The sequence below is a fragment of the Panthera pardus genome, unplaced genomic scaffold (genome assembly GCF_024362965.1).
Source record: "Panthera pardus isolate Hobbes unplaced genomic scaffold, ASM2436296v1 HiC_scaffold_15, whole genome shotgun sequence".
In the NCBI taxonomy this organism is placed as follows: domain Eukaryota; kingdom Metazoa; phylum Chordata; class Mammalia; order Carnivora; family Felidae; genus Panthera; species Panthera pardus.
Genome location: NW_026526710.1, coordinates 49338630 through 49353380, shown reverse-complemented (window position 1 = coordinate 49353380; position 14751 = coordinate 49338630). Strand labels below are relative to the sequence as shown.

The 14751-nt window shown below is 35.2% G+C and overlaps 1 protein-coding gene across 3 annotated transcripts in view; it reads left to right on the top strand.

Moving 5' to 3' along the window:
* Positions 1 to 14751, top strand: part of CCDC178 (coiled-coil domain containing 178) — a 441055-nt gene that overhangs the window by 61118 nt on the left and 365186 nt on the right. For 2 of the 3 annotated variants that reach the window (XM_019465445.2, XM_019465447.2), the window contains exon 5: positions 9541 to 9563. The exons of the other annotated variant lie outside the window; for it this stretch is intronic. In XM_019465445.2, coding sequence (XP_019320990.2) covers positions 9541 to 9563 — 23 coding nt within the window. The remainder of the gene's footprint in view (positions 1 to 9540; positions 9564 to 14751) is intronic. 3 annotated transcript variants of the gene reach the window in all.

Here is a 14751-nt window from a genome sequence, read left to right as displayed (position 1 = left end):
TTCAAGCATTTCCCCCCATTATATAGGTTGTGTTTCACTTTCTTGATAATGTCCCTTGATGTACAAAAGTTTTTAATTTTGATAAATTTCAGTTTATCCTTTTGTCGTTTTTCTTTATGCTTTTACTGTCATATTTAAGAATTCATTGCAACATCCCAGGTCATGAAGATTTACCTCTTTGTTTTCTTGTATGAGTTTTATGGTTTTAGCACTTACATTTAAGCCTTTGATATATTTTGCACATAGGAGGCATGTATATTCTTGGGTGAAAGGTAAGAAAATGGAGGATTAAAATGGCTCCCCTCATCCTTTACACCCTCTTCCATTAACAGGCAATCCCTATTCTCCCAGCCTTTAAGCATAGACTGGATTTGGGATTTGGGTTGAACAACAGACGTGTCAGAAGAAATATCAGACAACTTCTAAGCAAAGTCTCTTGTCGAGAAGCCTTGAAGCCTCTGCTGTCACTCTCTTGCTCCCATAAGCTTCCCATGTAAATAGGCTTAATTAATATAGCCTCCTTGAGGATGAATGACCAAGTAGAGAGAGGCGCCGATTGTGCAGTCAGCAGAAACCACCAGACTTGTGAGTGAGGCTGTCTAGACCTACCTATCCTAGTCAAGCTGTCAGATGACTAATGAGTTTGTGCTCACATTGGTTGCCTTCAGACAAGACCAAGAACCCATCCTGCTACACCCAGTTTACATGGTGACTCATAATTATGAGCAAATAAAATTGGGGATTGTTTTTAGCCACTAAGTTTAAGAGTGGTTTATTATGCAGGAATAATTGATACATTGTTGAATATAACATTGAAATTACACATATACATTTAGATCACAAATAAGTAACTAAATAAAATGGAAAACTCCACTCTGTATAGTGTTGGAAATGAAAGTTTTGTTCACCTTCACCTGTTGGAAAAATACTTTTCCTGTGTTGTTGGGGTGTTTTCTTTTGTTTTGCTAACTTGACCGTCAACAGGCTTTCTTCCCACTTTGGTGGATACTTTAGCCAGTTTTTATGGCTCTCTCCATGTTTACTTCCTCTGTCCATGTTGGAAATACTGGTGCTCCCGAACTATGTCCCCTTCTGACTCTATTCTCCTCGTGGGTGATCCCATTTGAATTGATATTATTTATACATTGTATTCTTAGATTAAATTGGGATTTCCAGCTCAAATTTTTCTTTTTTTTCTAGGTGCCCATCGAACACCTTTTTATATATGTCATTGGAGCCTCTCAAATTTGAAACATACAAAATTGAACTAGTCATTTCTTCTTTCTTCTGTGCTCCTAGGTGCAGTTAATGGCACCAGTTATTCACCCAGGACCATAAGTCAGGAGGCTGATTAATTATATTGACTACTCACCTTTCCTCACCCTTTATATACAGTCAGTGATTTGTTTTGATTCCACCTCTGGAATGTGTCTCAAATCCAAACAATTCTATCTATACTATAGTATCTTCATTCGGACCACTCTCATTTTTGCCTGGATACTAGAAGAGTCATTTCAGTCAATTAATAATGATTAATTCCTATTCCTAGGCATAACATCAAAGTCCCTTTATAAAATAATATTTACTCTTAAGCTTCATGTCCCTTCATATATTCTGTTCTAGCTTTGATTACCTCTAATCTCTGGGCCTTAACCTATGAAATTTCTGTTATCTCTGTTTTGCCCTCTTACTCCCACAAAACCATCTTTGCTCTCCACAGCTAAGGATAACTGTCTTCCCTTGAAATCTCATAAGACATTTTACTGCCCACTACTGTGACAATTAACACATTGTGTTTTAGTTGTTACTTTATGTTTGTCTCCTACAGAATTGTAAGATTTTGGAAGTTAGAGTCTATATGTAAGTCATCAGTCACAATAGTGCTACCATTATGTGGCACATTATAGGCATTAACTAAATGCCTTTTTTTGTTCAAATTTATTTATTTTATATAATTTTTTAATTTACATTGTAAGTTAACATATAGTGTAATAATTGGTTTTAGGAGTACAATTTAGTGATTTGTCACTAACATGCAACACCCAGTTCTCGTTACAAGTGCCTTCCTTAATACCCATCACCCATTTAGCGTATCCCCTGCCTACCTCCCCTCCAGGGACCCTCAGTTTGTTCTCTATAGTTGACAGTCTATTATGGTTTGCCTCTCTCTCTCTTTTTTTCCCCCATCCCCTGTGTTCATCTATTTTGTTTCTTAAATTCCACATAGGAGTGAAATCATGTGGTATTTATTTTTCTCTGACTTATTTTGCATAGCATAATACACTCTAGCTCCATCAATGTCATAGCAAATGGCAAAATTTCATTATTTTTGATGGCTGAGTGATATTCCATTGTATCTATATACCACAACTTCTTTATCCATTCATCATCAGTTGATGGACATTTGGGCTCTTTGCATAATTTGGCTATTGTTGATAAGTAAATCAGGGTGCATGTGCCTCTTTAAATCAGTATGTTAGTATCCTTTGGGAAATCCTGGTAGTGGAATTGCTGGGTTGTGGGGTAGTTCTATTCTTAACTTTTGAGGAATCTCCAAACTGTTTTCCAAAGTCAGTGCACAAAGTTTCATTCCCATCAACAGTAAGAGGGTTCCCCTTTCTCCACATCCTAACGCTTGTTATTCCCATGTTGTTACTTTCAGCCATTCGGATAGGTGTGAGGTGGTATCTCATCATGGTTTTGATTTGTTTTTCCCTGCTGATGAGTAATGCTGAGCATCTTTTCATGTGTCTGTTAGCCATCTCGATGTCTTCTTTGGAGAAATCTCCTCTCATGTCTTCTGCCCATTTCTTAACTGGATTATGTTTTTTTGGGTGTTGAGTTTGATAAGTTCATTATAGGTTTTGGACACTAACCTTTTATCACATGTTTGCACATTCTCCCATTCCGTAGGTTGCCTTTTAGTTTTGTTGATTGTTTCCTTCTCTGTGCAAAAGCTTTTTATCTTTTAAAAAAAAAAAAAATTTTTTTAACGTGTATTTAATTTTGAGACAGAGAGAGACAGAACATGAACGGGGGAGGGTCAGAGAGAGAGGGAGACACAGAATCTGAAACAGGCTCCAGGCTCTGAGCAGTCAGCACAGAGCCCGTCGCGGGGCTCGAACTCACATACCGCGAGATCGTGACCTGAGCCGAAGTCGGACGCTTAACCGACTGAGCCACCCAGGCGCCCCAAAAGCTTTTTATCTTAATGAAGTCCCAGTTGTTAATTTTTGCTTTTGTTTCTCTTGCGTCCAAAGATATGTCCAATAAGAAGTTGCTATGGTTGAAGTCAAAGAGGTTGCTACCTGCGTTCTTCTCTAGGATTTTGATGGTTTCCTGTCTCACATTTGGTCTTCTATCCACTTTGAATTTATTTTTGTATATGCTGTAAGAAAATGGTCCAGCCTCATTCTCCTGCATGTTGCTATCCAGTTTTCTCAACACCATTTGTTGAAGAGACTGTCTTTTTTCCATTGGATACTCTTTCCTGCTTTGTTGAAAATTAGTTGACCCACAGTTGTGGAACCATTTCTGGGTTTTCTATTCTGTTTCATTGTTCTATGTGTCTGTTTTTGTCCTAGTACCATACTATCTTGATGACTACAGCTTTGTAGTATACCTTGAAGTCAGGGATTGTGATGCCTCCAGCTTTATTTTCTACAAGATTGCTTTAGCTGTTCAGGTCTTTTCTGGTTCCATACAAATTTTAGGACTGCATTTCTAGCTGTGTGAAAATGCTGATGGTATTTTGATAGGGATGGCATTAAATGTGTAGATTACTTTGGGCAGTATAGACATTTTAATGATATTTGCTCTTTTAATCCATGAGCGTGAAATGTTTTTCCATTTCTTTGTGTACTCTTCAATTTCTTTCATCAGTGTTCTATACTTTTCAGAGTACAGATCTTTTACCTCTTTGGTTGGATTTATTCTTATGTGTCTTTTGGTTTTTGTTGCAACTGTAAATAGGATTGATTCCTTGATTTATTTTTCTGCTGCTGCACTATCGGTGTATAAACCTGGCACAGATTTCTGTATATTGAATTTGTATCCAGTGACTTTGCTGAATTTATGTGTCAGTTCTTTAAATAAATACACTTTAATGAATGGGCTCAGGAATAACTTTTAAAATTATTTCAAATTTTGCATGAAGCTGCTTTTTAAAATATGGGGAGGATGTACTTGTTCTTTTAAAAAAAAACTTTGAATTTGGCATATTGTTTGATAAACATTGCCTATGTTTTCAAGCAGATTTGGACCTTTGTGTAGGTTGACTATAGGAAACTCCAAATTGATTGCAGATTCAATGGTATGAGTATTCGTTCCAAATGAAAGTTGTTCACAGTTGTGGGAGATAGTATTCAGTATTAGTATTTCACATCTACAAATATTTTATAATAAAAAGGAGATTCCCACCATAAAGTTATTTTTTATTAATTTTTAGAATGGAAAATAGAAGTGTATATGAATACCTTGTCTTAAAAAGTAAATAGCATTTAAATGTGACAATTAATTTATATATTTAAATTTAAATATATAAATTTAATTTATATTTAATTTAAATATATAAATTATAATTTATATTTAATTTAAATATATAAATTATAATTTATATTTATATATATTTATATTTAATATGTATTTTAATATATATTTAAATATAAGTATTTAATATATATTATATATAAGTATATAATATATATAAATATAAATATATATATAATTTATATAATATCAAATATATAAATATAATTTAAATATATAAAACATTTGGGAATACTTTTTAATAGAAATATGAAGCTAAATAACCAGGTCATTTAGAATGTTACACGTATCAAGCAGAAGTTTGTGAGCAATGTAGTTTAGAGCTAAAGGCAAATAAAGTTTTTGATTTCCCCGTAATGTGTTAATTTTTAAAAGTGTGTCCAATGTGATATTTTTAGTACCCTCCCACTTTTGTTTCTCTTGCTTTTTGAAAGACAAAGAAATAAAAAAATGTACGGAATTTTGTGGTTAGTTGGGTAAAATTGGTTAACTGTGAATTATAATCAGTGTTTCTAAATATCTAAAACATTTATGGCAGTAAGTGAAATTCTAAGCTTAATTTTAACGGAATTTTATTAAAAATAATTTAGCAATTTCAAGCAGTTTCTAAAACTTTTATAAATATTTCAGATAAGTAATTATGAATATAAAACTCCAAAGTTTTCTGTGGTATTGTAGGCCTTCCCTTTGTTAACCATTGTTATCAATGTTATTTGAATACTAGGTATGTCAAGTTTTGCCTTCTCATATCGGATCAAAGACTGATTAAAATAGTTTTTCTTTATTGCTTCATCACTTAACATCTACAAAAATGTTGCTATGGTAAAGTTTTGATAGATGATCCTAAAATGTTTATACCAAATTTAACTCTATTTTGAAAAATGTAGGTAACCTATCTTTATCATTATAAAATACATCATGTTCTGTTGTGCTACAAAAGGGATTAAACCGATAGTATTAAGCATTGCATATTTGTTGAGGAATTTAACATTTTTGGGTAATTATGTCACAATTATTAAAGAGCCTCTTAACCAATTTCTTTCTGACTTTCTTGTGATACTTCAAATGGTTTCTCAGGACTATTATATAAATCAGCCTGTTGGTAGGTTTCTGCAGTATGCAGGACTGTGAGTTACCAGTTAAACTGAGGGATAATTATTTTCCTAATTATTGATTAGTTTAAGGTCTAATAATACACTCATTGAATGCTCATTCTCTTCTCTGTACATTTATCATTTGCCATTGTCTTTTGAGTTTATTTGGATTTTCTTATTGACCTGTAGGAACAAGTTGCTATCTTTAATTTGTTATATATGTTTTAAACTTACTCTCTCAGTTTGACCTGTCTTTTTACTTTATGATATCTTTTAGTTAAAATAAGTTTTTAATTTTAATACACTTACATCTTTCATTTTCCCTTTAAGTGCTTTGCATATTGTTTAAGAACTCTCTCCATAGTGCAGTCATGAAAATTTTTCTTTTATTTCTTCTAAAATTTTAAAATGTTTTTTTGCTTGAGATTTAATTGTTAAACAACATGAAATTGTGTTTTTGTGTGTGTGCAGATACAAAGAATGGAATAGGTAGTTATTTTCATTCGTAAAAATAGAGAAAATTATTTTTCTCAACATCAGTTTTTTGCAAAATCCAGTCATTTCTTAGAAATCAGTTATATTCTATCTATCATATCAAGTGTTCATATATGATTATATCTATTTCTGACTCCCATCATTCCACTGGTTAATTTTATCTCTATTATAGTACCTCATTTTACTAAATATGCTTCATAATATGGTTTTTTAAAGTCTATTTATTTATTTTGAGAGAGAGAAAGAGAGTGCATGAGTGTGTAGGAAGAGATAGAGAGAGAGGGAGAGAGAGAATCCCAAGCAGATGGGACTCCATCTCACCAATTGTGAGATCATGACCTGAGCCGAAATCAAGAGTGGGACACTAAACCTACTGAGCCATCTAGACATCCCCATAATATATTAAAAAATTTTTTTAACGTTTATTTATTATTGAGAGACAGTGAGACACAGAGCATGAGTAGGGGAGGGGCCGAGAGATGGAGACAGAATCTGAAGCAGGCTCCAGGCTCTGAGCCATCAGCGCAGAGCTGGATGTAGGGCTCGAACTCACAAACCGCGAGATCATGACCTGAGCCGAAGTCGGCCGCTCAACCGACTGAGCCACCCAGGCGCCTGCCCCTCCATAATATGTTTTAATATTTGGTATGGTAGTTCCCTCTTTTTTCCTTTCTTATACTTCTTTGGCTGTTCTTAGCACATATAGATTTTAGAATAAGCTTGTCATATTACACGCTAAACCCATTGGGATTTCAAACAACTGCATTCATCAGTTTTTTTTATTATGTAGATGAATTTAGTCTCTTCAGAAGTTTTTTTAGATTCCATTAAATCTATTATACTGTTAGCACAAGAAAATTTCAGCAGTTTAGCAAATACTGAAACTAATTTAGAGGAGAGGATTAAGTAGGAGATAATGAGGAAGGTGGGCAAATTGATGAAAACCTGATGTTAAATTATTAGTTCTTTAACATATTAATATACATATAGTATTCATTTAACATATATCTGTGTGTATATAATTATATGTACATGTACATATATATGGCTAAATATATATAGATCATTTAGTACACATAAATAGAACATCCTAAGCTTTCTGCCCATTTGTATTTAATTTTCTGTTAATTGCTGTTCATATAGTTTTCCCAGTTTTTTTTGTTTGTTATTTTTTACATATGTGCAGAAGTATTGATAAATATCTATTTTCTTTTATGTTAGTTACAATTTTTTTCTGCTTGTAGTATTTTTAACTTATTTGCAGTACTCTTTCATAGAGAAATTTATATGTAAAACCAATCCATTATCTGACAAATTTTGTATTGTTTAACAAAATTTGCCTCATATAAAGATTATTAAAATGTTTTATTATTTCAGTTAACCTTATTTTTTTTACATTTGGCTTCTTCAGATCTGAAGTTTATTACCTTATGGTATAGCATGAGACACATACTTTTTTCTCTTCCAAATAATTTTTAAATTATCCTAATATCATTTATTGACTTGTTCATCTCCCTTGATTTGAAATGTAAATTTTATAAAAAACTAAATTCTCATGTATATAGGTAATGAAATGATTACTTATTTTAGTCTTTTTCATATTTGGACAACATTCTTTTTCTTAAAAAAGTTTTTTTTGATGTTTATTTATTTTTGAGAGAGAGACAGGCATAAGCAGGGGAGGGGCAGAGACAGAGGGAGATACAGAATCTGAAGCAGGTTTCAGGCTCTGAACTGTCAGCACAGAGCCCAACATGGGGCTCAAACTCACAAACCATGAGATTATGACCTGAAGTCAGATGCTCAACCAACTGAGCCACCCAGGCACCCCTTGGATAGCAACATTCCTATACTAGATTTCATCTTTCTATTTTTTTTAATATTGTGGAGAAATATACATATGCCTTAAATTTATTATTGTATTCCCTTCTGTTCATCCCAGTGTTTCTGTTATGTCTTAAGTAAATTTTCTTATTTGTTATGCTCTAATATTTCCTTAATTATTTGTATAGTCTTTTTTGTTCTTCTATATTTATAAATAATAGACCAGACTGATTACTTGTTGTGAGCATACATTTTTTGCTGGTTTTTTTTTGTTGTTTTTGCTGCTATTGCTGTTATTTGTTTGCTTTTTAGCAGCTGTCAAAGTCTGCTTACATCAAAGGCTTTTAACTAGTACATACAAAATTATACTGGAGCTCCTTATAAATGGGAAGTAATATGTTTAGGCAAGAAAGTTGAGGGACTCTTTTTTTTGTTTACTTAAATAAGCATGCGTTTGAATTTGTTGTAGCACTTTAGAGTATTTTCACTCATTGATGAATCAGCCTTTGTTTTTCCTTACCCATCTGTTTGTTTCTATGTGAGATTCTGCTAGTTATGTGGGCTCTGTTTTGTTTCTCCCTAGAACCACAACTTCCATTCTTAGACAGCCTCTCCATCTCAGGCAGATCTTGTGTGGCTAGAGAGTTCTTCTCATGTCAGTGACTAGAAGGAATCTTTTCAGCCATGTATACTGGGTTCTTAGAACGAAAAGCAATAAGACTAGTCTGCTTCACCATAGGCTGGCCTTCAGTTGTTTACTTTGATTATCACCTGCTTCTCACATGCTTCTTCTCACATGCTGGGAATTTTTCATGAGCTCCACAGAGAAGCCTTTCACCTCCCCTGAAATGGTCTTCATTTTCCTCTTCTGAGTTATATTTTTCTTTGCTCTGTTTTCACTAGCAGTCCCTTCTGATTTCTTTCTATTTCTGGGAATTATTCTGAAGTATATGTTCCAGTGCTTTTATTGGCAAACATATATATTTTTCTCCAGAAATATTGTACAACATGGGAATTGAAGAGAAGTAATCATGTATGCCCAACCTAACATCTGGAATTAGAGATTATCTAAGAAACCCATAAAATTATGACTATGTGTTCTCTTGTGTTTTTGGTAATTTGTGTTACGGCCCAAGATATTCTTAGAATATATCTGTAGAGCGTGACTCCTAGCCTGGAGTTTATAGTCTAAAAGAGGGACACTATAGAAAACGAGATATTTGTGAACTTACCTATAGTTAATGTGTTTTCTACTCTTTGGTAATATATTACAACTCAATGGGTATAATGCACTTCTCATTATGCAAAGTCTTCTGGGAGTAAGTGGTATTGAACTGGCCTTTGATGAAGGAGTAAGATTTAGAAGATGAAAGGTAAGAATAATTAGGTGGCAGTAATAATGAAAGGACTACGGAGTGGATGTAGAATACCTGGTTTAGAAATAACAGAGTATCGTTTGACCTCATATGATGGGACATGTGAAGTGGAGCACTTACAGTTTTATCTGTGAGTTCAAGTTTACTGTTATTTTTTGAAATATGTAAAATTTGATTTTTATTGAGATCTTTTATTTTGACAGTTTGAAACTTCTCTTGAAGAATGGTAAGCTCCGTTCATTTTAAATTGTTTTTATGTTTAAATTTTAATGATTAATATGCTGCAGATGAGTTTTACTTCAAAAGAAACAGGAAGTTAAAAGCAGAGTTTTTTGTATTTGATATTACAATGTATTTTTGAAAACATAAGAATTTGGATGTCACTGCACATGGCAGAATAGGGACCTCCGGGGCTCTGTGCCACCACAAAGAAATGCTGGTAAAAATTGGTCAGAATCGACTTTTGTAGAAATCTGAATTTAGTCAAAAACAACAGCCAGGAGAAGAGTTAATGAAGCATCCGTTGCATTGCATTAAGAGAGCACTGGGGCACTTTATTTATTTATTTTAAATTTTTTTTTTTTCAACTTTTTAAATTTATTTTTGGGACAGAGAGAGACAGAGCATGAACGGGGGAGGGGCAGAGAGAGAGGGAGACACAGAATCGGAAACAGGCTCCAGGCTCCGAGCCATCAGCCCAGAGCCTGACTCGGGGCTCGAACTCACAGACCACGAGATCGTGACCTGGCTGAAGTCGGACGCTTAACCGACTGCGCCACCCAGGCGCCCCAGCACTGGGGCACTTTAAATTGCCCACTTGCCATTCTAGTCCCCAGGTCAGTAGTGGCCATGAAGAGAGCAGCCTGTACTTGTGGTGTAGATTGCGAGTGTCAGAGCAAACAATATGGACCTTATTCTCAAAGAATTGTGTTTCAGTGTTTTGACCTGTCTGATGACTCCTTGAAGAACCAGCACAAAGACTTGTCTTTGTTTTGCCTGACTTGGAGCAATCACTCAGCTGGAACCGCTTACAGGCAGTCTTTACTGGAAGCATTTAAAGGCATATACTCACAACCACTGTCTGAGGCTGTGAATAACAGTGGGGACACTGCCTGGGAAAGAAGAGGTCAGCAAAAGAGATAGATGGGGGAAATAGGGTTCTTCAAAGCTGTCATATATACTGGAGCATCCAGAAGTGCATGCATATGACCATTGCCAGACATATGTTCAGGAAAGATCCAAGAAGACCCTGACCATTTATCTCTGGCTGACCTTTAAGATCTGTGCAGGCGATAACTGAAGGTAGAGTTGTAAACAGCCTGGATGGGCATTGAAGGAATACATAGATTCAGTCTGCTAAGATTGGGAGAGTATTTTTTTTCTTTTTCTTTTTACTTTCTTTTTTCCTTTTTTCTTTTTTCATCTTCTTTTTCTTTCCTTTCTTTTTTTTTTTTTTTTTGACTCACGATATTGAAGATAATTTGTACAGAACATAAGTTTACCAGTAAGCTAATGAAACATCTAGTTCAGTGGCCACACATGACAAAGAATACAGATATTACAAAATGTTTTTCGAAGAACTACTACTAACCAAAGAAAGAACAACAACCCACATCAAATAGCAACAACAAACTCAACAGAGGGAAGGTTATCTTATTTACATTTCAAATCAAACTATTTAAAATGTCCAGTTTCCTACAAAAATTATGAAGCAGGCAAAGCAAAAAAAAAAAAAAAAAAAAAAGAAAGAAAAGAAAAGAAAGTTTGTGCAATTAACAAGGGGGGAAAAAGAAGTTTTAAAAAATGGCCCCGAGAAAGCTTAAACATTGGACTTATTGGACAATAGCTAAATGAACTATCTTAAATATTCTGAAACAGATAAAGGAAACTATGAACAAAGAATTAAAACCAGGAGACCAATGTCTCAACAAATTAAGATTATCAATGAAGAAATAGAAATTATAAAAAAGAACCGAGTAGATATTGTGGAGCTGAAAAGTACAATAACTGAAATGAAAAATTAATTAGAGCTGTTCATCAACATCAAGATTTGAGCAGTCAGAGGAAAGAATCAGTGAACTTGAAAATAGATCCATTGAAATTATTCAGGCTGAGAAGCAGAAAGACGAAAGAATGAAGTAAAATGAACAGAGCCTAACTGATGTGAGGGGCACTACCACAGATACAAATATACGCATAATGAGAGTACAAGAGTAACAGGGAAGAGAAAAAGGGGGAGAAAGAATATTTGAAGAATTTTGGCTAAAAATCCCCAAATTAAGAAAAACATGAATGTATACTTTTACTAAATTTAGCAGACTCTAAGCAGGATAAACTCAGAGATCCACACATTACAATCAAATCATTGGAAGCCTGGGACAAAGAGTATCTTGATAATAGCATGAGAGAAGTGACTCATCATGAGTAAGAGATCCTTAATAAAAATAACAGTTTTTCATCAGAAATTATGGAGGCCAGAGCATGATACATTTATTTATTTTATTTATTTATTTTTTAATGTTTGTTTATTTTTGAGACAGAATGCAAGTGGGGGAGGGGCAGAGAGAGAGAGGGAGACACAGAATCCGAAACAGGCTCCAGGCTCCGAGCTGTCAGCACAGAGCCTGATGCGGGGCTCGAACCCACCAACCGTGAGATCATGACCTGAGCCGAAGTCGGACGCTTAACCGACTGAGCCACCCAGGCGCCCCAAGAGCATGATACATTTAAAGTGATGGAAGAAAAAATAAAACTGCCAAACAAGAATTATGAATCTTGCAAAAGTGTCCTTCAAAAATAAAGGAGAAAGTAAGATATTTCCAAATAAACAAAAATTTGAGGGACTCCATCTCTAGCAGAACTTTCTTTTTTTTTTTTTTTAATATATGAAATTTACTGTCAAATTGGTTTCCATGCCAGTGCTCATCCCAAAAGGTGCCCTCCTCAATACCCATCACCCACCCTGCCCTCCCTCCCACCCCCCATCAACCCTCAGTTTGTTCTCAGTTTTTAACAGTCTCTTATGCTTTGGCTCTCTCCCACTCTAACCTCTTTTTTTTTTTTTTTCCTTCCCCTCCCCCATGGGTTTCTGTTACGTTTCTCAGGATCCACATAAGAGTGAAACCATATGGTATCTGTCTTTCTCTGTATGGCTTATTTCACTTAGCATCACACTCTCCAGTTCCATCCATGTTGCTACAAAAGGCCATATTTCATTTTTTCTCATTGCCACGTAGTATTCCATTGTGTATATAAACCACAATTTCTTTATCCATTCATCAGTTGATGGACATTTAGGCTCTTTCCATAATTTGGCTATTGTTGAGAGTGCTGCTATAAACATTGGGGTACAAGTGCCCCTATGCATCAGTACTCCTATATCCCTTGGGTAAATTCCTAGCAGTGCTATTGCTGGGTCATAGGGTAGGTCTATTTTTAATTTTCTGAGGAACCTCCACACTGCTTTCCAGAGCGGCTGCACCAATTTGCATTCCCACCAACAGTGCAAGAGGGTTCCCATTTCTCCACATCCTCTCCAGCATCTATAGTCTCCTGATTTCTTCATTTTGGCCACTCTGACTGGCGTGAGGTGGTATCTGAGTGTGGTTTTGATTTGTATTTCCCTGATAAGGAGCGACGTTGAACATCTTTTCATGTGCCTGTTGGCCATCCGGATGTCTTCTTTAGAGAAGTGTCTATTCATGTTTTCTGCCCATTTCTTCACTGGGTTATTTGTTTTTCGGGTGTGGAGTTTGATGAGCTCTTTATAGATTTTGGATACTAGCCCTTTGTCCGATGTGTCATTTGCAAATATCTTTTCCCATTCCGTTGGTTGCCTTTTAGTTTTGTTGGTTGTTTCCTTTGCTGTGCAGAAGCTTTTTATCTTCATAAGGTCCCAGTAATTCACTTTTGCTTTTAATTCCCTTGCCTTTGGGGATGTGCCGAGTAAGAGATTGCTACGGCTGAGGTCAGAGAGGTCTTTTCCTGCTTTCTCCTCTAAGGTTTTGATGGTTTCCTGTCTCACATTCAGGTCCTTCATCCATTTTGAGTTTATTTTTGTGAATGGTGTGAGAAAGTGGTCTAGTTTCAGCCTTCTGCATGTTGCTGTCCAGTTCTCCCAGCACCATTTGTTAAAGAGACTGTCTTTTTTCCATTGGATGTTCTTTCCTGCTTTGTCAAAGATGAGTTGGCCATATGTTTGTGGGTCTAGTTCTGGGGTTTCTATTCTATTCCATTGGTCTTATGTGTCTGTTTTTATGCCAATACCATGCTGTCTTGATGATGACAGCTTTGTAGTAGAGGCTAAAGTCTGGGATTGTGATGCCTCCTGCTTTGGTCTTCTTCTTCAAAATTACTTTGGCTATTCAGGGCCTTTTGTGGTTCCATATGAATTTTAGGATTGCTTGTTCTAGTTCCGAGAAGAATGCTGGTGCAATTTTGATTGGGATTGCATTGAATGTGTAGATAGCTTTGGGTAGTATTGACATTTTGACAATATTTATTCTTCCAATCCATGAGCAGGGAATGTCTTTCCATTTCTTTATATCTTCTTCAATTACCTGCATAAGCTTTCTATAGTTTTCAGCATACAGATCTTTTACATCTTTGGTTAGATTTATTCCTAGGTATTTTATGCTTCTTGGTGCAATTGTGAATGGGATCAGTTTCTTCATTTGTCTTTCTGTTGCTTCATTGTTAGTGTATAAGAATGCAACTGATTTCTGCACATTGATTTTGTATCCTGCAACTTTGCTGAATTCATGTATCAGTTCTAGCAGACTTTTGGTGGAAAGAGAACTACAGGCCAATATCTCTGATGAATATGGATGCAAAAATTCTCAATAAGATACTAGCAAATCGAATTCAACAGCATATAAAAAGAATTATTCACCATGATCAAGTGGGATTCATTCCTGGGATGCAGGGCTGGTTCAACATTTGCAAATCGATCAACGTGATACATCACATTAACAAAAAAAAAGAGAAGAACCATATGATCCTGTCATGATGCAGAAAAGGCCTTTGACAAAATCCAGCACCCTTTCTTAATAAAAACCCTTGAGAAAGTCAGGATAGAAGGAACATACTTAAAGATCATAAAAGCCATTTATGAAAAGCCCACAGCTAACATCATCCTCAACGGGGAAAAACTGAGAGCTTTTTCCCTGAGATCAGGAACACGACAGGGATGCCCACTCTCACCGCTGTTGTTTAATATAGTGCTGGAAGTTCTAGCATCAGCAATCAGACAACAAAAGGAAATCAAAGGCATCAAAATTGGCAAAGATGAAGTCAAGCTTTCGCTTTTTGCAGATGACATATTATACATGGAAAATCCGATAGACTCTAGCAGAACTTTCTATTAGAAATACTAAAGGTAGTCTTTTAGGCAGGAATCAAAAGACACTAGACAG